The sequence below is a fragment of the Carica papaya genome, chromosome 4, assembly GCF_054855325.1.
Source record: "Carica papaya isolate Zhongbai chromosome 4, ASM5485532v1, whole genome shotgun sequence".
In the NCBI taxonomy this organism is placed as follows: Eukaryota; Viridiplantae; Streptophyta; class Magnoliopsida; order Brassicales; family Caricaceae; genus Carica; species Carica papaya.
In genome coordinates, this window is record NC_142312.1 from 23,989,177 (window position 1) to 24,014,716 (window position 25,540).

Below are 25,540 nucleotides of genomic sequence, written 5' to 3' on the forward strand. Positions count from 1 at the left end.
TATATCCTTCTTTTCTTGACATTAAAGGTTGGAACTTTAAATTATACCATAAAAGTTTCTTCTCTTCTCCACATTAAAGATACGAGCTTACACGACTAAAGGTTCAAACTTTAAATTATACGGATAAGAGTTCCCTTCTTTTCTTAACATTAAAGGTTCGAACTTTAAATTATATGACACGGGTTACTGGAAAATCGATAAAGAAAATAAAACTAGAAACAACTCATATATTGTAGAGATGGGTTGGAAGCCTCGGCTCAACAACAGTAATAAGTGGAATTTTTTTAGGAGTTGAGAGTCCAAAAATCTCCTCCATGCTCAACTCCTCAACCTTCATCTCCCCAGGCAATTTCCACGTAAACCCGTGCAACAAATTAGCCAAGCTCGACTGTATCACCTTCAATCCAAGACTATACCCAGGACACATCCTTCTCCCTGCACCAAAAGGCAACAACTCAAAGTCATGACCTTTCACATCTATCGTCTTCCCTATGAATCTCTCAGGACAAAACTCCTCCGGCTTGTCCCACAACGACGGGTCCCTGCCAATGGTCCAGACGTTGACCAAGGCTCGGGTGCCCTTCAGGATGTCGTAGCCGGCAACCTGGCAGTCCTCGCGAGCCATTCTTGGGACCAACATTGGAGCCACTGGGTGTAGCCGCATGGTTTCTTTGGCTATGGCGTCTATGAATGGTAAGTTGACAATGTCTTTCTCATCTACCCATCTGTCTTTTCCGATGACTCTGTCGAGTTCTTCTGTTGCCTTTTTGAAGATGTCTGGCTTTTTTAGTAATTCTGATATTGCCCATTCTACTGTCACTGCTGAACTCTCTGTTCCTCCTGCTATTAGATCCTGCACATGTATATATAATCTATATTTATATATTTTTCGTAGATATTATCAGGAAATGATACGAGTCCAACCCAGTTCTCTTTTAACCAAAAAATGAAAAATCAGATACATACATATATAGCTAAGCTATACGTATACTAGACATAAATTAAGAAAAGATTGCTTAGGTTGTATGAGTTGGCGGTCTCAATCATTGTAGCCAACTTGAGTAGAGATGATGTAACTGAAAACTATGATAATTACAATCCGTGCACACTACACGTGGTATAATAATATAAAATTCTAGTGATTAGGCTAACGGTTGTTGGGTCTATCAAATCAACCTGGTCAGTAGTTGATTAATTCATTCTGTTTTTGACAAAAGAAAAATGTTAATAAAATTTTTAATTTGTGGTGCTTATTTTAACTAAAAATATATAATTAGTACTAAATATTTTTTAATTTAAAAATATAATATATTTTATTTTATTTTATTTTTAAAAAATATATTATAAATTTAAATCAAATTATATTTTTATTTTGTTATAATTAATTTGTGCCTTAATAAAGGGTGATTTAAAAATAAAAACTTGCTTTAGTAGGTTATAGGTAACACAATCAATACAATATTAGATACATGTATTAATCATGCTTGATTTTATTAGAAAATACAATAAAATAATCAAATTATATCTCTTCAATCAGATATTTTATTTTTAAATCAGGGTTAAATTTCTATTTTGAATCGAATTTTACTTTAGTTTCAAATCAAGTTGTGTTTCAGTGTGTATTTTTTTTTTTAAGGTTATATTATAGTTAATTATTATATTTTGTCTAATTTATAAATATACAATATATTAACTTTTAGCAAAATAATAATAATTAAATTACGTACTTGAGTAAAAGCCTTAACTCCATGTCTCTCCAGCTTGACGTCAAGCGCAGAATCCTCTGCAAGCTGCAGTAGCACATCAACCATGTCTTTCGCTACATAATTCTCCACCCTTTTCCTCCTCTCATTATGTTCATCCAACACATGCTCTAAAAACCTATCAAACTTCTTACTCAAAGCTTTCATTCTCTTGATATAGCCCTGCAAATCCAAGAAACTCAGCCATGGAATCGAGTCTCCAATATCCAAAACCCCATTCAGAAAAAACAGCTCGTCCAGCATCTCCTTAAACTCCTTCGGCGACACGATCTCCTCACCCTCCTCACTCTCCTCTGTGTATTTCTTCCCTAACACCATGCGGCTAATCACGTTCAAGCTTATGTTCGAAAGATGATCTTTTAGGGTTATACAACTCCCGGCTGAATCATACAACCCTCTTAAGAGTAATTTCATCTCTTCTTTTCTTATGTACTCTAATGATTCTAGTCGTCTGGCGCTGAAAAGCTCCATTAAACACATCTTTCGAGCTTGACGCCAGTAAGGGCCGTAAGGGGACCAGGTTATATCGGAGTAGTTGTACGTGGTGTATTTTCCGGCGGCGGTTTTTGGCCGGCCGGCAAAGGTGGCATCGTGGGTTTTGAGTACGGCTTTAGCTATTTCTACTGAAGAAGCCACAACGACTGGGAATGATCCGAATTGAATTTGCATGATGGGTCCGTATTTTTGGGAGAGAAAGTGGATGGAACGGTGGGGAAGTGAACCGATAAGGTTGAGGTTTCCAATGATCGGCCATGGTTTTGGACCGGGAGGTAAGTTGGGTTTGTGGCGGAGGAGACGGCGGGAGAGGAGGATGATGGCTAGGGTGGCAACCCAGACGGCTATGTAGGGAAGAAGATTCTCCATTGGTAGTTGATATATATGTACCTGGTAATGAAACTCACGAGAGGGAAAGTGATGGCAATGGAGTTTTTGTGAAAGGGTATGGAGCACCACACTGCATTTATAAGTGCAAATTATTTAGTGTGCTTTTCAATATCTGCCCCAGTGAGGATAACCAATTTCAACGTAATTGTAAATATATTATATTATCTTATTTTATTATAAGAGGTTTTTTTTCTATAATTAGTAAATTGTTAATTAATTATTAAAAATTAAGAATTCAATAATTATGTTAATCTAAATAATACGATTAATAACAATAATCGAGACGTTATTTATAAAATAAAAAAATATTTTTATTATGTTATGCGTTATGTATATATCACTTAATTCATTCAAATTTTTGATATCACAAGGCGTCTGGGACCAAGCTTTAAATATTTTGGTCAAATCTTAATACATAATATTATGTAGTGGAAGACCCAAGACTTCCGGTAGGGAAGATTTCAAAAATAAAAAGTCTTTCTAATAAGATCAGGAAGGCAACTACTTGGCTCTTTCAATGAATTTATATACATTAAAAAAAAAAAAAATGTGTAAAACGACATTAATTAATTTATATCTCCGTTTCCATTAACACTAATTCATAAATATAATTGCTTTCTTTATAAATTTGATTTAGAAAATCGAATTAAAACTTTGTTCACAAAAATTTATGGAATCCACCAAACTCTTTAAATAAACTGAATAATTTAATTTGACAGTCTGCAAATATTATACAAATCTAACTATAATTTATTTTATAAAATTCATTACTGGTACCTAAAAGATTCTTGAACATTAAATATAATTTAAAATATTAAATTATTTTATCTTCTTTTAATTAATTAATTATAATAAACCAACAAAATATTCGTATGTTTATTATTTTACCACGAATTTTCTTACTAAATTGGGAGTGGAGACTAATGAAATTTTCACCGGGTAAACTACTTGTCGAAGTTTTCTCAGTTGGAAAATTTATTAAAAGTTGACTCTAAGTCAATGGATGGTCCTTCTGAGAAATTCCTAATTATTATTATTATTTTTTTTCATTTTGTTATAATTTAATTTATAAAATGTAATGAAATTATTTATTTATTAATAAAAAAAAAATAGTTGCAACATGCACCATCCAAATTGCTAACTTTATTTTATTTTTTATTTTTTTTTAATGTCGTATTGATGGGATCAAGAACCAAACGTGATACTTGCGATTGGAGAATCTTCATGTGTTACACAGATAATTTTAATTTTATTTATTTTAATTTTTTAAATTAATAATAATTTTACTGACTTTCTTGTCTTTTTTCATTTTTAAATAAGTTGAATTGACAGGGAAAATTAAGTGTGGACGTGGAAATCAAGAAAACGCCAATCTTCCTTTGTGTTTTTCGTGACGGAATTTTGTATAAAATAACACCAGGCGTGCAAAAACTAATTACTTCTTAGAGTGATAAACATCCTGTACATATATGTATTTATTTCATTTATTATTTTTAATTTAAAGTATTACTTGTTCTAATTAGTAGTATGCAAAGTTTAGTAAATTAAATTAATTATAAATATAATTTTTTATTTTTTATTTTTAATTTAATATAAAAATAAAAGAAATGTGATGGATGATGAAATTGAAAATAATTTTTTAAAAAAGATTTAAAAGTAATCAGAGAGTTCAAATTAGATCGCAATGAACAATCAAAATTAGATCGTGATGAACGGTCCAAATTCACTCCATATTTAATCGCGATATGACGGTTTAGATCAAACGCAATGGACTGTCCAGATTAAATGGGAACGGATATAAATAACTCTCTTCACACCAAAACCTAACCCTAGCAGCCGGACACCCTCGCCGGAGAATAAGACCTAGCCGCTAGGAAGGAGAGTCGTCGCCACCTGCCGCCGCACGGAGCCCTTTTCGACCGCCAAAAGAGTTAAAAATTTCTTCCTTTACTCAAAATTCAATTTTAAACACCCTTAAGGCTAAATCGAAGCAAAAGAATCAGTTGATTGACCGAAAACTGCGGGCAAAGCTCGCGACGTCGCCGCAGAGAATTTCACAAAATGCCTCAAATGAGGTCCTTCCCGATTTCCATTCGGCGTAATTTTTTCACAATTGTGATCACCATTTCCTTCTCTGTAGGTTGACCGAAACAAAACACTCAACCGCAACGTGAGTCGAATGAGCCGTCGTACCGGAGAGTCCCGCTACCGGTGAATTTCGATTTTTTATATTTTTTTCGGACAACTGAAGCCCCTTGATGTTTTTTTTTTTTTGTATTTCTTTCAAAATGTTAATTCTCATATCACTATTTGGGACCTTAAGTTTATGTATAAAGAATATAAATCTTAACTATTTATTTCGATTCTGCACTTAAATTATAATTTATTTTTTTTAAACATTCCGAAATCATTACATAGTATATATTTAATTTATAACATTACAAATATCAATACAATTGCATAGAAACCTATAGCACTCAGTAAGTCTCAACACCTAATGTTAAAAATAAAAAGTTACTGTTGTTATTAGTAGTATTCAATCAGTCAAACAATTGTATGTCTCAACTTGCATTGAATATTGGGTCATTCCTTAAATATTAAATCGATATGAAGTTTTAGTATCTATTCCACAAATATGAGTTTGATCAAGATTTATTTATTTTTTTTTTAAACATTATTATGAACATATAGTCCGACAATAAAGAACCCTAGAAAAAATGTTGGCCCATCTTAAATATATTATAGTAATGAATAAACATTTTAGACCTAATCTTCATTCTATTAAACCCAAGACCCAAATCTACCCCAGCTCAGATCTAAAAGGCCCAAAAGAATACATAAACGGCGCCGTTTCTCTTTCACTTCCCTCTTGTGGTACGGCCACATATTTCAGAATTTTTTTCCCCTCATAAAATTTAATGGTCGTTGTGAGTAATGTTTGATATAAATTTTGAATTTATGTAAAATAAATATGATGCACATACATGTAAGATTTTTTATTTGATTACACAAATAGATCATTGAATTTTGTCTGATCTGCAAATCAAGACCAATAAGCTCAAAGTTCTACAATTATTAAATATTTTATCTATTTCATATACAGCCTAAGTTAAACCCAGAGGACCCAAGCGGCATATACATACGTACAAATTCTTATAATTACCAAAACAAAACTAAAGAACTACACCTCATATCGACACACTGTTTGGGACTCCTCTGCAAGTTACTCCAGGTTCTGAACTAGGCGCTAGAAGCTCATATGGCAAAACTCCAGCTCCACAACGATTCTTAAGGCTAGGATCCTGGTTCCTCTTCTCAATCTCCTTTTCTATCCTTATAATCTCGGCTGAAAACCCATAAAACGCTTCTATAATCTCTGCATCACCGGACCAAATCGACGGCTGCTGTCGTTCCCCCAAGTACTCCTCGTCCGGCGAGTGGGTCGACAAGGTGTCCACCACAGCCATAAATTTTGTAGCTTGAAGCAAACTTGGCAATGCGGAGAGGAAATACTTTTGTGGGTCAGCAAGAAAATTAGCATACTCTGGGTCATTTTCTTCTGGGATGAGTCTTCTCATTAGGGGTGGGCGATTTGGGACGTACCCACCATAAGGATATTGTCCGAAATTAAGGGCGGCATGTTGGGCGGAAGCGAGCCAGATGATGGTGGTGAGGATGGAGATTAAGTCATCGGCGTTGTCTAATTTGGGCCACCAGTTTGCCTCACGGAGGTCGGCGTGGCCGACGTTGATGGACTCTGAGTACCAGGCTTGGAGCTCTCTGTCGTTGCAGATTAATGTGGAGTTTGGGTAGTAATGGTTCACGTAGGTTCCGACCCAGTTCTCAATTGCTGACCAAATCAATAACCCATCAGCCGCATATGGGTAATCTTCAATCAAGAGCTTTAACCCATGTGGTTGTGTTGGGTCAGGTTCAGCCATGCCTCTGTGCATTACACCAACATTGATTTGTTAAATTCCCAGAAAACCCATTTAACAAAAAGACAGACATTTTATCATGTGAGTTTATGTTGAACAGCTGATCTTTCCGAAATTAGTTCTATCGGATAACATCTTTTCAAAAATTAGTTCTATTAATGTAGATTCTTTCAAAATTAGTTTTAGCAAATAAAATATTTTCAAAAATTAGTTTCAGCAATAAAGATCTTTTTTAAAAAAAAAAACAGTAGATAATAATTGAATAAAGCCTTCACAAATTTTAACTAATATTTTTAAACTTTTTCATTTGTAACAGAATAAATATTACGTATTAAAAGTATAAAATTAATTTTTTTGTATAAATAAAGGAATACATACTTAAATTTTTTTCAAAATCTCTCTCTTTTATTATAGTTAGCTATTTTGTTTTTAACCAATTGATGTGTCTACATGTCATTTTAATCTATTAACCTATGATATGTACCTGCGGATGAGATCGGCGGGGAGGCCTTCCATGTCAAAACGCCAATGGTTTCTATAGGCGGCGGCGCTCATTTCCATGCAGTAGCGGCCGGGGGTAAAGCAGGACTCAATGACACCATCTGCGTTGATTAGGTTTTGTCTAGCCAGCGCATTGATCTCTAATGTATACCTCATATGTGGATCAAGAAGCTTAAAAATTGGGTGCATGGCACTCATTTGCCTATGAGCCGCCAAGATAAATGGCTCCATGCTAGCATGTGTACGTAGCCTGCATACGTTCACCAAACAATTCCAATATTAATCAATTATAAATAGCAAATACATATATAAAACTTATGTATATGAGATGTATATACCAATGGTTGACCAACTGGTGGACACCAGCGTCGTTGGCACAGACATGAGCTTTGGCGAGTTGCCAAACCCAATTGCTAGTGGCGTCTACGGGCGGCGTGACAACGCGCTTCTGCCGAGAAGTTGGTCCGGTGTGCGGGAGGCTAAGCTCAATGGCTATAGGCTTGAGACAGCCTTGAGGAGTCAAGAAGAAAATGGTCCGAGTGGCATAGGCTTTCCGGCCGTCCAAGGCATTAATCCGATCTAGAAATGGTAAGTATACGTCATGGTAATCCATTATGTATAGCTTTTTCTCCTCCAAAGCCTGCATTTACAAAAACCATATATATATTATTTGTCAAGAAAATGAATTCTCAATTTACACAATCACATAAATTAAAGAGAAAAATAAAAAAATACAAAAAATTTAAATATATCTACATCCATAACTAAAATTGAAAAAAAAAAATTTATTGTGAAAATTGATACTACATCGTTAATAAAATTGTAAATATTAATATAAACAAAGTGGTAAATTTTTTTTTATATAAAATATGACATAATAAACTCACATCAACATTATTTTTCAAATAATTTAACTTAAACACTCTATATCTATATATGTATATATGTAAGTATGTATGTATACCTGTTGTACGGTCATGCAATGGAGATGAGGAGCGATGTGATGTTCTTGAAGGGCGGATGGTTGTGAACCGTAGATTTGAGGGTCAAGATTGCTAACTGGGGGGAAAACCCTAAGCCTCTCAATGCTGACTGGATTTATCCCTGCCATAGTCTGCCGTGCAAATTCATCATCCCGCAACCAAGCAAACTTGTCCTCTGCAGACCAATCACGTGCAATTAGCTAATAGTACATATATATATATATATATATGGACACAAGCCCACATGAACTAATAGTATATAATATGGACATAAACCCACATGTTAAATGCTGTTCATTCTTTTTTCTATCTGAAGTGCTGATTTAACACAGTTGATGCACTTTGCTAAAAGTTAATATTTATATATATTTATATACACACTGGTTGTTGCATATATTATAATTTTCTTAAAGAAAGCGTTAACAAAAAGTAGTGAAGGAAGCATAGTTCTTTTGAGTTGGACCCTCCACCTTCCACTTATGATTGAATCAGTCACATGGTAAATTAAGATGCATTTATATATTTATATATGTATATGTATATGTATATGTACTTACTTGAAACAATCTTGGGTGTATTATATTTGAGTAATCTCTGGCTGGATTCTTGAATAGTGTTAACAACAGTAGGCAATGGTAGTTTCTTGATGAGTTCATCCTGTAAACCTATCTTGAGAAGAAGACCTTCTCTGTAAAGATTATCAATGTCGGAGAAGGCATTAAAATCATGATTATCAGCAGAAATGGTGGCCTTCAACGATGGTATCAAGTTGTGTAGTACCGCCTTCAACCTCCCAGCAGAGAAAGTATCTTGTTTACTCTCCTCAAATTGTTCATCTCTTGGCACGTACACCGGCAATGGCTTCTCCACCCGGCTCTCCACATGCATATCTACACCGATCATAACACAATTATTTAACGAATAAAAAAAAAGTTGATAAGAAATTAAAAGAGCTATATGTATAATTACCTGTATCAGTAGGGGGACGGCCAGTACGACACCGTCTTGGGTAGGGAATTTGGCGGCCAAGAACAGGGCGAGCAAAATCAGAACCCTTGTCTGGATTTCCCAGATCATTATACACATCAAAGTCGTAAACCCGGTCTGATAAATTTCTAACTCCTTTCCCATCACCTCTCAGATCCTTTAGTTCTTTCTCTCTTAATGCTTTCAGTCCAACAGGTGTGTCACTTGGCAAATATGGCTGCAATCAATAATGTTGATAATATCAAATTCCATATTCAATCAAGAAAATGGACTGTCCTGTTTATATATGTGTATGCATAGGTGGGGGGGTTATTTATTGGGCAGTTGTTCAGATAGTGGTTGATGGACTTTATTTATAATGTAGAGAAAAACAAAAGATATTTCTGAGGGATTTCAAGAAAGCTGGCCCCATCCACTTATACAAATGGGAATCCTGTCTCCAATAATTTTAAATTCCAAAGTTTGGATCTCATTCTTTGTTTCTCCTGTATTAATATCATCATTATGATAATTTTATATGATAAATAATCCTTATGTGAGATTCTTCTGGATTTTCTAAGAATAACCAACAGGGTTTGAACAATTCAATGACAAGAATTCAAAGTTATTAAATTCAAAGTTATCCAACAATTTTGACCATTTTTTTTTTTATAGTTAACCCAAAATGGGTTTTACCTTATCCTCCATCAAAATGTCAAAGGAAAAAACAAACGGCTAAAAATAAATGCTAGTTAATGATTTACCTTGTTAGAGAAGAAAATTCTAGGGGATGAATGGTGCTTGACTGGTTGAACCCAAGAGTTGCAGGGGAAATGGAGTGGACCAGAAGCAAATCCTTCAATGGTGATACTTTCCAGAAAGAACTCATTCTGATGCTTGTTGATGACTGTAATTGCTCCTGCTTCCCCAAAGTTAGAATCCACTAATAACTCAGTTGTGTAATGAACTCTCTCAGCTTTCACATTTGATTTCTTGTACCAATCCTTGATTACAGCCTGATTGCTCTTCTTTGCCTCTTTGGTTCCTTAATTCACCAAATTAACCAAAAAAATAAGTTTTACCCACAAAAGAAAACAAAAAACCCGGATGAAAATGAAAAGGTTTAGAGTGAAATTATAAAGTTATTTTGTTCACTCACCAAAAATAAATTTTACCCACAAAAGAAAACAAAAAACCCAGATGAAAATGAAAAGGATATAATGAAATTATGAACTTACTTGGGTCAATTTCAGTGCTGCTGATAAGTTCCAACACCACATTTCTCCCAATTTTTTCAGAGAAAGCATCCAAATGTTTGACAATGGTGTCTTTAAGATCCTGTTTACTTTTGTTCCTAACAGTCATAACAGCTCTCACCTTGAACTTCACTGCCTTATTTTCATTCTCCCTGCCGCTACTGCTGTTACTACTACCAATCGACTTGATCAAATCTTCACTTAAAGCTGCCACCACGACAGGATTCGTCCTCCTGTGTTCCAAAAAAACTGAACCCGGGTTAATCCGGAGCTGGGTTTTCCTCTGTGGCAAACTATTATCTCTGTACTTCAACCTGAGTTTCTTCGATGATGCCAACCATGGTGATCTCTCTATCATAGAATAACCCATCATTTCTTTAGCCAGCGCCATCTTCGTCTTCTTCCTCTTACTCTTCCTCTTCTTCTCTCTGTTTCTGCTGTGTTGATAGCAAAATCAAGAACTCCTCTGCAGAGTAGTAGTATTAGGAGAAGATGGAGGAGGGGGGGTCAGGAGGAGATGTAATTAATTTTGATGAATGAGGAATGAGGTGTGTTGGGGGTGTATATATATACATAGATACGTATGTGTGTGTGTGTAGTATTATGTACCTACCCACACACACATACACACGTGTAGAAGCAGATGAGTTCACCGTCCACACGTTTTTCTAATTTTACTTTGTGGAGTCACTTTTGTTTTTGCAGCCGCTTTATTTTTTCGTGGGATTTTTTCTGATTATTGTTAAGGGGTATTCCATAGTTCATTACACGGAATAAATTTATCCTTTTTATAAATAAACGAAATTTCAAATTTCGAAATAAAATAATATAAGTTTTAAATTTTTAAAATAAATAAATAAATTTTGAAAAATCAAAATCCAAAAGAGAGAAAAATAATAATAAAATATGGCCGGTTAGTCAAGGGGAAAACGAGGGTCCACGGACGCGGTCGGCGGGAAGCTATACGGAAAGCCGGACTTCCTCTGTTCAAATTACATGCTTGTCCCTGTCTTATCAAAAAACTTGTCTCTATAATATAATATTTTGTTTTTTTTTTTTTATAAGAGTACACATGCACCCAAATATCTTCCAATTTAATTTTAAAATACATTTTCAGACGATGTCTTAGGTAAAACTGTAATTTACTTTCCTTCTTTTTGTGTAAGGCATGTTTAAGTAAGTGAGGTGAGGGATGGACCACGGAAAGCAACAACGTGTTTAATGGAAGTCGACGGAGCTGCATGCGCCCCATTTATTTTACTAGATAAATAGAAATCAAAGAATCAACCAAGTACCTGGGTGTTGCAATTAAGATGTGCCAATTTGACTTATTTAATGCGACCATTATTAATTAAAATTGATTATTACCCATATCCACAAATTTTATAATTTTTTCTAAAAAATAAATCTTTACGGTTTTGAAAAGTTTATTTTAAAGCGTAGTGTCCCAAAAGTTAATGTGTAGTATTAGTGATTTTAATTTGGACACACCAATTTTTATTACTTTTATCGATTTATATCAAATTATTTAATCTCGTAAATTCTGAATAAAAATAATATGAGTGGGAAAATCCCTAAAAGATGTATATACACATGTGAGTGTGTGTATATATTTGTATGTGTGAATAATCAAGAGAAAAATCCAATTAAAATTTCTTCAAAATCGTTGCTTTTCTTTCTTTATCAAAACTTATAGTTAAGTTTTATTTTATTTTCATTTGCTTCTTTTTTAAATAGTTTTAATAATTTTTAAGCTATAAATATAAATTAGAATTAATTATTAAAAGACAAAAAATAAAAGATAAAACTCAGAAAATTATTTTTTCCTTGTTAAAAAAAAGTTAAAAAAGTAAAACAATTGCCACGTTGAGAGAGAGAGAGAAGAGAGGGAGACGTTATTGCCAATATATAAGTAAAGTGGGGGGTAATTTTGTAAATTTGAAAAAATGTAGTGGAAATGTGAAAAAATAATTCTTAAATTAGCAAAATTTATGGCGTGCGTAAATTCTTTCGCGCGTCTTTTCTATGCCCGCTGCCTAACCAGCCCACAGACACCACAACAAAACTACCCTCCTCAAATTACATTACATCACACGTGTGTATATATATTTCTCACGTGCCACCAGTTTAGCAGACCCAACACGTGTTTAATTTTCCGCATATTTCACCAATTATTACTTATATATATATATATATGGTATTTTATTATAATCAGTAAATATATAAATTTTTGCGATTAAAAATGGGTTTCATTAATTCGGTCAATTAACAGGAATTCATGGAGAGAAGAAAAATATAAGATAAAGAAGGGAAGAAAGTTGGTCAATCTTGTTTTCCCAGTCTTGGATTTGTTCACATGTTAATGTTATACATACATGTGTGTGTGTATATAGGCATTCCACACGTAAAATGATTTTTTTTTCTTTTATTTTTAACGTGTTGGTGGGATGCATGGAAAATCCACTTTGATGGAAAATGCTATAGCCATCGTTTTAAGATTTTAAAATCTCGTTTGTGTTCTTAATTTATTTGACATGTTTAAATATAATTAAGTCAAAAACCAAAACATTAATTTTTATAATTCCCAATAGTTAATTAGGATCTAGATGAAAATTTCACCGTAGTTTGGTAGATTTATTTCAGCTCATAAAATTTTAGCATCCATTGTGGAAAGTAATAGAGAAGGAATCGCATATCAAAAACAAAAATTGAATTTAAAAAAATTAAAATAAATATATTCATAATTATGAACAAATTATATAATAGTACGTATTAATCACAATATAATATCTTAAAGAGAACATAAAAAAAATATTTTATTATTTTTTTCACAGACAATTTGTATAATTTAAAGACCCATGCTTTCATTTAATTTTTTATTTTAAATAAATTAAATTGAATTCTTAATCCGCTATACTTACCCAATTTAAATAAATTAATCTTTATAAATATTTTTGTTCACTTATAAATATAATAGACTCAGTTGATGATTAATTTAATTTGATTACTACAATTTCGTTAATACAGTAATAAATTAAATTTTAAAAAAATTAAATTAAAATTTTAAATAATTATAATTATTTCAAACTTTTCATTTTATACGTAAATATAATAGATTTAAGTAAATTTTTTTATCTTACTATAAATATCACTATTATTTTATAATATACGTGAGCTGCGTGATTTTTAAATATAATATAATAATTTTAATAACTACACTTAATAATTATATTCTCTTAATTAATTAATTAAGTAAAAAGATGCTTATAAAGAAACAGTGGCTTTCTTGGAAGTTGGAAGCCGGGAATTGTTGCAGAAAACCAAGAAATTTTGAATTTCAAAATTGACCAACTTTATTTATTCGATTACTTATTTTGTGTGCAGGTTGAGTGTCTTAGGCTGCTATTGACCCAGAATATTTTCCAACTAAAAATCATCCTTGGCAATTCAAATATTTTACTTGACATGCAAACCTTGGCAGCGTGGAACGTTATTGAAATATATTTTTTTTTTAAAAGGTTGACTCTTATTTTTAACTCGTAAGTAATTAATTAAATGAATTAAATTATTACAAAATATTTATTTCACTTAAAAAATATAATAAGTTTCCTCAAAATTTTTATAAATGCTATCAATATATTAATAAATTTAATTTTTAATATTATTTGTAATGGTTCAAAAATTTAATTAAAAAATAATATTAAATTAATCAAATATTACTATAAGCAATTAAGAATTTAAAATTTATATTTATCGCACAATTCAATCAGAATGTTTAACAGAGCTACGTGAATGTCTTTTGAACGAAATTAAAGTAACAAAAAAAAAATGTAACTAGAAAGTTATAGGATCGACCTACGCAGCAAAACTGGTAGGAAACAAGAGGAAACCTTTAATCACTAACTTTCTTAATGTTCTAGATCCAAGTCTCGATCACCATGATCTAAAATTGTTAAATAAGAAGAATTAGTTATATTAGCCTAATAAGAATATCAACACTTTACAACCGATAGGAAAAATTAGAAGTTGGTAGAAATTACAAAACAACTAATGAAGCTATTCTCATTTTTAAGTATATTCATTTAGTTTTAAAAGAGTTAGTTTCATGCTCACCTTTTAGGTTCCCAAATATAACTCGTGAATGAAAAAATCAAGATAACAATCTATTAGACATACAAAGAAACCAACAATAATCAAACCTTACATTTTTATTTACTTGTCGGTGTCTTTAGGGGTCCATAGAGGTTGCTACTACACGGGAACCTAATATATAATTATTAATTAATCGGTCATCCTCATACCCCGTCCAGTAATGTGTGCCAAATGTACCATCGCCTCAATAGTTTGTCTTGTATGAGGGTGAACAAATGTTTCTCAACCCTTTTCAGTATAGGACTTCTCAGTCCCGTTCGACTGTCGTTACGTCCATGATAAAGTTTGTCATATGTATCGGGTCCGTACACCCTTTTCTATGACACCAAGTAAGCCTTTTTCATAAATATCATCATAATCAACCAGCCAACAATTACGTATAATAATTTTATTTCATAATCACAAGACAATAGAACGATAATTAAACAAACAATAAAATTTGATACTTTGATAACTAAGAAAAGTGTAGTCAGGACATTTACTTCAAATCAATCAACAGATAAGGATAAAAGGTTAAGTAAACTGATAAACAAGAAGACAATTCAAATTAATAAAATTAAAGTACATGATGTAACAGTAAGCAATTAAAGCAATATAAAAATAAATAGGCAACATAGATAAACTATATACTAACCAGTTATTGGCTCCATCGGTGACATGTGTTAATTAATTAAAGGTTGCCAATATTCACAAATTTTACCGTTTATCATTATTTAAACTTTAATTAATCGTAATGAGAGAAAAGATGAAGGATTCTTACACCGGATCAGTGTTCAAAATACTGCCTTTTTCACTATACTTCTCAGCAGCTTTCAAATTTCTTTGATTTTTCTCCGAAAATCGAAAGCACGCGTCACATATCTCGAAATTATTAAAAACGACCAAAAGAAAGGGTTTTAAAATTTTTTGGGCTAGTTTAGGGTTTCGGCACGATGACATCTCCTCTCTGTCTGGCCAGTTTTAGCCGGTCCTAAGTGAAAACCTGCAAAATTCGAGGTTAGGTGGCCTTTGTTGGCCTAAAAAAGAAAAAAATCGAAGCATTACTAGCAGGGTGATTTTCCGGTGCAACGGCTCTACTATTCCCCCCTCGCGGCTGGGGGTTTTCTTTAGTCATCTTGCACCAGAAAAAATTCAGGAATCCAATGGTCGAAAAATAGAAGGAGACAGGAAGGGGATTCAGGCTCACTGAAGGGGTTTTGGGTCGCGGGTGCGGCAACTCGGCCGAGCTCCGCCTTCGATTTTTTGCTTCCCCTTTGGTTTTTCAATGCTGATATAGGTTTGGGGAGGTTTAGAATCGAATTACGAATTGAAAGGGAAAAAAAACTCATTTTCTAGCATCAGTGACGACTCCGATGCGGCGACAATGGTGGCTGCCTTTCATTTCGGCCACCCTTTTTCTTCTTTTCTGGTGGGATGATTGCTGTTAGGGTTAGGGTTTCTGTGGAATAGGAGTTTAAACACTATTATTCATTAAATCCGAGCCATCCGTTTGAGGAGACATGACCATTCTCAGTCGTTGGATCAATCTTATTTAGAGAATGAATCTGGATCGCACGATTGGATACAATCAGTACCGTTCGATCGCACCTGAAGGGAAAATGAATCTTGATCATCCGTGCACGCGGGAGTAAATCTGAATCATTGGATCTATTGGCACACGACTCGTCCCTGTAGATTCTTGCATGTCTGCCATGCAGTACATGACAGCTGGTCGCATTACTGACGTAGCAGTCCACATGGCCACTTTTATATTTTTTTACTTTTGCCCTAATTTTTCAGATTTCTTTTCAAATAGATCATTTCTTATTTCTAGTTTGGTCTTAAGTTTAGAAAATTATTTTTAAATACACCAAAAACATATATTTCTTCAAAAATTTTATGAAAAATTAAAAATTAAATTTCTTAAAATTATTTATTAATATTAATTTATCTATCCCAGACCTAAAACTCGAACCCAAGTGTTACAACTCTCCCCCGTTAAGAAAATTTCGTTTCCTAAATTTGTCGATCTCTTAGTAATCAAGCAATTTAGGGTACTGGGTCTTGAAGCTGATTCCAACACCCAAGTGGCCTCGTCTTGCGAATGATTCTACCATAGGACCTCGGTGAAGAAAATTTTTCTATTGCGCTACACTTGGATCTTTTGGTCCAAAATATCAACTAGTACCTCATCGAAAAATAAATCCTCGTGGAATGGAAGTGGCTCATAAAACAAGATATATGCAGGTATAAACAAATCTTCTAGAGATTCAATTTCTCACTCTTTACAAACCTTGTGATACCCTTAAAGGGGATGATCTTAAGAAACACTTGATCGTCCTTCTTAAACTCTAAATCTTTACTTTGAGTGTCCGCATAACTTTTTTTTTCTACTCTGGGTTGTCTGGATATTCCTCCTGATTTTAACTATCTTTATTATGGTATCATCTACATGATCTATGTCAATCAATTTTCTATCACCCACCTATTCCCAATAGACCGACGACCTACACGATCGACCATACAATGCCTCACACAGAGTCATGTCAATACTTGCTTGATAACTGTTATTGTAGGCGAACCCTATCATGGGTAGATGATCATTACAATGTCCTTTGAAATCTAGAACAAAAGCCCTAAGCATATCATCTAATGTGCAAATAGTTCGTTCTGATTGTCCATCTGTTTGATGGTAGAATGTTGTGCTAAGAGACAGTTTCATCCATATTGCTGGCTAAAAACTTGTCCAAAATCGAGAGATAAATCTGGGGTCCTTATCTGATACCATTGTCACTAGAACTCCATGTAGTCTGACTATCTCCCGAATATAGATTCTAGCTAGCTTGTTTAAGGGGTCAGTCATTCTGATGGCTAAAAAATTAGAGGACTTAGTGAGTCGGTCAATAATTACCCACATTGCGTCATGCTCTGAGTGTGCCCTAGGTAACTCTGTTAAAAAATTCATGGTAATATGTTCCCATTTTCACTTCGAGATTGGTAATGGCTGAAGTAGCCCGCTTGGGTGTTGATGTTTTTCCTTGACCTATTGACATACAAGACACCTAGAGATGAAATCGACATTTTTTCTTTTCATCCCATTCTAACAGAATCGAGGTTGTATGTTTTGATACATCTTAATACTTAGGGGATGCATGGTGAAGCTTGTATTGTGAGCCTCTGTCATGATATCCTTTTTCAGTTCACTGTCATTTGGAACACATTCCTTGTCATAGAATCTTAACAACTCATCGGCAGATACTTGAAATTCTGAATTTAAACTATGTTCTGTATCATTTTTGAGAGCTGCTAGAGTGAGATTAGTCAGTTGAGCTTCCTTTATTCTCTGAATCAATTCGAGTTGGATTTCTAGATGTGCTAGACATGTAGCATTTTTTAAATCCTAGAGTTGTATATACTTTGTAGCCTTAATTACCTTGCATCTAGAAACTATTATGTGACCAACATACCTGCATTCTTCCTGCCGAGAGCGTCAGCTGTTACATTATCCTTACTTGAGTGATATAAGATCTTAGAATCTTAATCCTTGAGGAGCTCTATCCAACACTTCTGATGCATGTTGAGATCTTTTTGGGTAAATATATGCTTTAAACTCTTATGGGCTGTATAAATTTTAAATTTCTCCCCACATAAGTAGTGGCGTTCGGTCTTCAAGGCATGGATAATGGCGACAAGTTTCAAGTACTGTGTAGGATAATTCTTTTCATGAGTTTTCAACTACTTAAAGCCATAAGTTATGACATTTCCATATTGCATCAGAGTGCAACCCAGTCTTTGGTAGGACGTATCACTATATATTATATATCCACATGTCCCACTCGGCATAGCCAAAACTGGTGCGGTAGTTAATCAAATTTTGAGTTCTGTAAAACTCCTTTCACATTCATCATTCTACTCAAACTTGATGTTTTCTTCGTAAATCGGGTCAGGGGGCGGTTATGTTTGACAACCTTTCTACAAACATACAGTAATAACCTGTTATGCCCAAAAAGCTTCGAACTCCCTCAATCGAAGTCAATTGCTTCCGACCTATCACTGTATCAATCTTCTCAGAATTTACTGACACCTCATCCTTTGATATTATGTGGTCTAAGAAGGAAGTCTGCTCAAGGCAAAACTCATACTTACTGAGTTTTGCATATAGTTTCTGTAACACCTCATCTATCACTGCGCTAAAATAATTTAAAAACCCTATTTATTTGAGTCTTTGGCCACATTAAACTTAAATAATTTACGCTGCTTAATATTTATCTTAATTTATAATTTTGGTTCATTTTTATTTATTTAATTTTATTTTAAATAATTTTGTTATAACTCATTTAAATTAAAAATAAAAATTGAGAAAAAAGTTGGAAAATAGTGAATCGGGAAGAAAATCCCATGGGAGTCCGGTTGCCCGTGCGAGTGCGAAGCACTGTGCACACGCCGTCCGTGCAGTAGGCCTACGTGTGCGGTGCCCAGCATGCTTGAGCCCTGTGCGCGTCGGTTGGGGCACTGCCACCTCGGGCGATGCACTGCCACCACCGGTGGAGGAAGCCCTCCTCCTTCATTTTTCTTGCCGAGCATTTTTCTTTCCTCTATCTTCACCTAATTTCACCACTCTCTGCAAATCCAATGGTTTCAAAACTCTATAAATTGCCATCTCCCTTCCCTTCTTCTCCACACTTATATTCTTTCATTTTTAAAAAGTTTAGATATATATATAGTAGTCTAGTGAGAGAAGAAGAGAAAGAAAAGAGAACAGTGAAGAAGAAAATATCAAGGTTTCAGTAAGAAATATAGTATTTCATTCGACATCTTAAGGAGTATCTTTAGATAAGTAAATTTAATATAATTGATATTTTTTCTGTTTTGTATGCCTCTATGTTTAGATGAGTCAAACTATTTTATTTTTTGAGCATGCTATGTGAATTGCAGAGACTTGATGAATTTGCGTTTAATAAATATAATATGTAATTAGTAACAGTAAAAGTATAAAAGAAAAGAAAAAGAGAAAAGTGAAAAGAAGTATGTATGGTCTGAAGTGTATCTGTATTGACTTGCATATTACATCAAGTATCTCATTAGACTTTTTATCTCTGAGTTGTAGCTGTTCTTCTTACCTTTTGGGGTATCTATTTTTTCCTCTCTTTTCTAGTATGGAAAGACGTAAGAGGACCGTTCCCAGTGGATGACGACGTACCCTCTGACGAGAGTGGTGTCACACTATCTGTAGGGGTCACTCGTGGCTAAGTAATGTCGTAACTGTAGATATCTGTTAGGGCCACTATGGCTAGTACGACTATGGTCATATATCATACCATGGTTTGGCCAGCTGAAAATGGGACTTAGCAAATTGTCGTATCAGTATCTGATATAGTCATTCAACTTGAATAGTTGAAAATCTGTATATGCTCTCAAAGATGGAAGTTGTAATGATTTCGCGAAGCATGACACAAAAATTTGAGCATCTCATGATTTATTTAATTTTCTCTATTATCTAGCATGATGTATGTTTGATTTTTTATGTTAACGTATCGTTTTCTTAACAAATAAATGATTTTTCACAATGTGAGATAAGTAAACGTGAAAGTTAAATGATAAACTAAAATAATTAACTTTTAAAATCTTACGATATTAATTTAATACTATTTTTCTTTCTGAGCATATAGAACTCACTCTTTCCATACCCCTCCAGATGATGAAGAAAGTGAGGAACCGCTGGCTAACCTACCCTTGGAAGTCTTTGAGGATCTCGAGGATCTACAAGTTTGAGTGCATGATTGTTCCTGCACTCTAATGAGTCCAGTAGCATAGGGAAAAAAGTGGCTCTTATGTTTTGTTTTATATTTTGCAGCCACTTCTGTCCTTAGTATATGTATGTATTGGAACTCATATATATTTGTAAAAAAATTGTGATGATTTTTTTTGCTGCATAAATTTTATCATGCACTCATTATTTTGAATCTGTATCTGATACACATTTGTCTTAATTAATACTTGGGATGTCATAGCTTCAGCATCCTGTTGGGTGAGGGTATACACTTTGTCACGGATTGGAGGTCAGGCCTAATTTTGATTATGCGGGCACTTTCTCGTGTAGTATTGAGCACTTCCACATATACGACATGTGTTGTTTAGGTGATAACAGAGTCAGTCCTCATAGTCATTGCCACAGTGTTGACAAATTTTATTGCCTCTTATTATCAGGGTCTGAGTAGGAGCTTGAGTCATGGGCGTAGGTCTCTTGTTCTACTGGTTTGGTGTAGTAGGTGCTGGTCTGCGATGTGGAACCGGGAGCTTGGGATTGTCTACTGCTGGAGGAAAGATGCGGAGTTTCCTTTCTATCAGTTGTGCCTTAGCTAAAACTGTTGAGAAGGTGTTGAGCTCGAACACATACTGTTGTTGTCTAATCTTAGGACGGAGATCCCACTCATAATTTGTTCTCTTTCTTCATTCGTCCATTATGCTCTCAAATGAGTAACGACCCAACTCCAGGAATATTCGGGCATACTCAGACACAATCATATCCCCCTAAATGAAGTATACAAACTCTATCTCCTTTAAACTGTGAAGGTGTTCTATGGGGTACTATGCATTGAAAGCTGCCAGAAACTATTCCCAGGTGACTGAGATAGGTAGGGTGGCCTCTTTCAGTTGCCACCAACACCCTGCCTTACCCACGAGCATGTAAGTGGCAATGATGACCTTCTGTTCAGAAACCACTCTAAGAGTTACGAAGGTCATTTATGTCTCTACTAACTAGTACTCAACTACTTCAAAAATGGATGCTCCTATAAAAGTAGATGAGTTGAGTCTTTTGTACCTCTCAATGTAGCCTATGTCCACCACGGGTGGAGCTAAGTCCTTTTTAAGAGGAACTAGATTATACTGGGGAGGGACTGGGTGGCCTTATGGCGGCACCTGGTTATATGGCGGGGGCACCAAATTGTATTGTGGTGGAGCTGGATGATATAGTTAAGAAGCAGAGTTGTACCGTAGTGGCACTGGATCCTCTCGTTGTGGAGGTGACTCATACTGTGGCAGTGGTAGAGAATGATCAGACAACTCCCTCCTCTCTTCCCTGACCTACTGGGCAGCGATGAGTCTCTCCAGCATCTCGAAGAGCCGATCAACATCTTCTCGAAGTGAACCCTCCTAGGCTGCTCTATTTAATGAGGTTCTTCCTCTCCTCATGTTCTTATACCTACACGTCACAACAAAGGATTATGACTTTGATACCAACTATAACAGCTCAGAAATTTAATTAAAGGATTATATTGAATTAATAAGAGATTAGTAGAAGCAATTAAGAATTTAGGACTTATATTCTTTGCACAGTTTAGTCAGAATACCTAATAAGGTTACGATAATGTCCCTTGAAGGAAATTAAAGTAAGAGAAAGAAAAATACAACTAACGACCTATAGGGTCGACATCTGTAGCGCAACTGGTAGGAAACGGAAGGCAACGTTTAATCATTAACTTTCTTATTGTTCTTGATCTGGGTACTGGTTGTCCTATTATGAAATTGTTAAATAAGGGGGATGAGCTACACTAATCTAGTAAAAATATTAATACTTTACAACCGATACAAAATATCATAGTTTGGTAAAAATCACAAAACAACCAATGTAGTTATTTTTCTTCTTAAGTAAATTCATTTAGTTTTAAAAACGTTAGTTTTATGCTCACATTTTAGGTTCCCAAATACGATTTGTGAATTGAAGAATCAAGATAGTAATCCGTTAGAGATACTAAGAAACTAATAATAATCAAACCTTACCTTTTTACTTACTTACCTGTATTGTTAGGGGTCCATAGGGGTTCTCGCTACACAGGGACCCAATATCCAATCTATTAGTCAACCGGTCTTCCCCTACCCCATCTGGTATAAAGGTGAACAAATACATCCCAATCCCTTCTGATATGAGACTTCTCAGTCCCGTTTGACTGAGGTAACGTCCATGATAAGATTTGTCTTTTGTACCGGGTTCATACACCATTTCTCATGATATTAGGTAAGCCTTTTTCATACATATTCTCATCATCAACCTGCCAACAATTATGTACAACAATCTTATTTCATAATCACAAAACAATAAAACGATAATTAAATAGATAATATAATTTGATACTTTGATAATTAATGAAAACGTCGTCAGGATATTTGTTTCAAATCAATCAATAAATAGGAATAAAATGGTTAAGTAAACCGATAGACGTGAAGACAATTAAAATTAATAAAATTAAAGTACATGACGTAACAATAAACAATTAAAGTAATATAGAAATAAATAGGCAACATAGATAAACTATATACTGATAGTTACCGGCTCCATCAGTAACTTGTATTTAATTAATTAAAGGTTGTCAATATTCACAAATTTTACCATTTATCATTATTTAAACTTTAAATAATCGTAACGAAAGAAAAGGATGAGCGATTCGTACACTTGGTCGGTATTCAAAACACTGTCTTTTTCACTGAATTTTTCGACGGTTCTCGGATTTCTTTAGTTTTTCTACAAAAATTTAAAACACGCGTCACATATCTCGAAATTCTCAAAAATGACCAAAAGAAAGAATTTTAAAATTTTCTGGACTAGTTTAGGGTTCCAGCATAGTGCCGCTACTGTGTTGCAGCACCAGCTCCGCTGCCTACGGCAGCGTCTCCGCTCGATTTGGCCGATTTTGGATGGTCCTATGTGAAAACCTATAAAATTTAAGGTTAGGTGGCCTCTATTGGCCGAAAAAAGTAAAAAACCAAAGCATTACTAGGGGAGTGGTTTTCTAGTGTGGCGACTTCGCTGTTCCTCCCTTGCGGCTAGTGGTTTTCTTCGATCGTTCTGCACCAGAAAACGGTCAAGAATCCAATGGTCAGAAAATAAAAGGAGACAGGAAGGGGATTCAGGCTCCCCTCGCAGTCGATTTTGGGTAACGAATGCGGTGGCTCAGCGGAGCTCCGCCCTCAATTTTTGGCTTCAACTTTGATTTTTCAACGCCAATATGGGTTTGGGAGGCTTAGAATTGAATTGCGAATCAAAAGGGGAAAAAGAACTCACCTTCCAGTGTTGATGACAACTCCGGTGCAGCAGCGACGGTGGCCGGCTTTTCTTCTAGTCACCCTTCTTTTTCTTCTCTTGCTAGATTGTTGCAGTTAGGGTTAGGGTTTTTGTGGAAGAGGATTTTAAATACTCATCTTCATTAAATTTGGGTCGTTCGTTCGAGAAGACGTGATCCATTTTCAGCCGCTGGATCAATTTTATCTGGATAATGAATCTAGACCGCACGATCGAATGCAATCAAGACCGTTCGATCACACCTGAAAAGAAAATGAATTTTGGTCGTCCATGCGTGTGGGAGTAGATCTGAGCCGTCGAATCCGTTGGCACGCAGATCGCCCTCGTGGCTTTCCATGTGGATGCGTGTCCGTGTGTTTGCCACGTGGCGCACGGCGACTTGCCGTGCTATTGACATGGTGGTCCACGTGGCCACTTTTCTATTTTTTCACTTTTATCCCAGTTTTTCAGACTTCTTTTCAAATTGTTTTCAAATACGCTCAAAATATATATTTCTTCAAAATTTCTATGAAAAATTAAAAATTAAATATTTTAAAATTATTTATTAATATAATTTGTTTATCTAATGTCCGGGTATTACATTATTAAATTAAGAATTATCGTCTGTTACAATCATCTCATAATATATTTTTTTAGTGAAATTCAAATTCATTATTTTAAATAAAATATATTAAGTCTAACCACCATGCCATAAAATATGATTTAAATGTTGATGTAAGTAACGTTTAAAAAATGAATAAATTCCTGGTTATTGTGCAAATAGTAAATTATATTATTATTTTGAAATTCCGACATATATATTTCCCCAATTCAAACCGCATATCTTTATGCAATTCCGACGGTATATTAGTTGAACATGTTGTACTTGGACCACAATTTTGTAAGTTGGTTCATTACATTTTCTTAACATATATATTATGCTATCTTATATTTTCATAATTAATATTTGATTTGCCAAGAAAATGTACTTTAGATGGCAAGCCACTTGTACAATTAATATCTAATCTACTAAAATAATGGAGTTCTTGTAACATAGTATTTTTATTGTGGACATATGCTATTATAAATTTTTAATTGCAGTATAATATTAAAGTTATTATAGCAACAAATTTAAGTTATGTTTATAAAAAATAAAAAAATTATATAAAATCCATTTATAAATTCATGGTTGTTTTAACTAATTGATAATAGAAAATTTGATTCATATATATGATTCATATTCTAAAGTTCACTAAATCAATAGAATTTAGATAATTTTATTCCGATCACACGTTGAACTTAATAGTTTAGTAGAGTGATTTTTACTTCAAGTTATTTTATCAAAATGAATAAATAAAATTTAAATATGAATACATAAAGACGAGTAGGTTATAACAAATAAAAATGGAAGGAAAATATTTTATCGGATTCTATCTTTATGGTTAAATGTATGATATGTGTGGAAGGGATAAAATTAGTTATTCTCCGTATAATCTCAACCTAAATGAGATTTTTATCCTAAATTGGTGATACAATAAACTAGAGAACTTGTAAATTAGATTTTATATTATATTCCCCTAAACTCTATCATATGCAATTTCCTTTGCTTATGCCTACTCAACCCTTAATTGTTGTGTCCTTGATGTGTGATGAAGTGTGAATTATTATTCTTATCTCGTACATTATCTCCCTCAACCAATCACATGATTGAGTCCTCCGTCGTCGCTTATGTTCTTCCTTAATAATAACAATCTCACTTCACTCTCATCTCTATTTTTCATATAATATCTCTCTTATTGTTTACATTTTATTTATTTATTTTATATTAACATCCATAATCATCCAATTCATATATAAAAAAAAAAGATGGATAAAGATAATGATTTCATGCCACAACACTCGTTGGTTCTCAATGTGCAAACCTATTCTCATGTTGGATGAAACAAATGGATATAAATGTGATTCAATGCGACGTGGTATATGATATTAATTTTGATTCTTAAAAAAAATATTTGAAAAATTCATTATAATTTATTTTAATAATAATTAAAACAAACTT

General features: G+C 34.0%; 2 protein-coding genes across 2 annotated transcripts; both read right to left on the reverse strand.

Annotated features, from left to right (window-relative positions):
- Positions 1-41: 41 nt before the first annotated feature.
- LOC110818331 (trimethyltridecatetraene synthase-like) lies at positions 42-2,737 on the reverse strand. Its single transcript, XM_022047162.2, has 2 exons — positions 1,728-2,737; positions 42-853 (listed from the first exon to the last, which is right to left on the reverse strand). Exons 1-2 carry the CDS (start codon positions 2,625-2,627, stop codon positions 224-226), a joined length of 1,530 nt encoding a protein of 509 aa, XP_021902854.1. The 5' UTR covers positions 2,628-2,737; the 3' UTR covers positions 42-223.
- Positions 2,738-5,629: 2,892 nt separating this feature from the next.
- Positions 5,630-10,826, reverse strand: LOC110818329 (linoleate 13S-lipoxygenase 3-1, chloroplastic). Its single transcript, XM_022047159.2, has 8 exons — positions 10,275-10,826; positions 9,801-10,081; positions 9,040-9,274; positions 8,628-8,960; positions 8,052-8,245; positions 7,426-7,727; positions 7,071-7,337; positions 5,630-6,593 (listed from the first exon to the last, which is right to left on the reverse strand). Exons 1-8 carry the CDS (start codon positions 10,681-10,683, stop codon positions 5,837-5,839), a joined length of 2,778 nt encoding a protein of 925 aa, XP_021902851.1. The 5' UTR covers positions 10,684-10,826; the 3' UTR covers positions 5,630-5,836.
- Positions 10,827-25,540: the final 14,714 nt, after the last annotated feature.

What these genes read in the sequence shown, in the direction of transcription:
- LOC110818331 (XM_022047162.2), bottom strand. Translation starts at nt 2,627, where the DNA reads ATGGAGAATCTTCTTCCCTACATAGCCGTCTGGGTTGCCACCCTAGCC. An exon ending in GAGTTAAGGCTTTTACTCAA is followed by an intron (nt 854 to 1,727) that starts GTACGTAATTTA and finishes ATACATGTGCAG; the next exon opens with GATCTAATAGCAGGAGGAAC.
- LOC110818329 (XM_022047159.2), bottom strand. Translation starts at nt 10,683, where the DNA reads ATGGCGCTGGCTAAAGAAATGATGGGTTATTCTATGATAGAGAGATCA. An exon ending in CCGTCCCCCTACTGATACAG is followed by an intron (nt 8,961 to 9,039) that starts GTAATTATACAT and finishes TGATCGGTGTAG; the next exon opens with ATATGCATGTGGAGAGCCGG. An exon ending in ATTGCATGACCGTACAACAG is followed by an intron (nt 7,728 to 8,051) that starts GTATACATACAT and finishes TTGTAAATGCAG; the next exon opens with GCTTTGGAGGAGAAAAAGCT.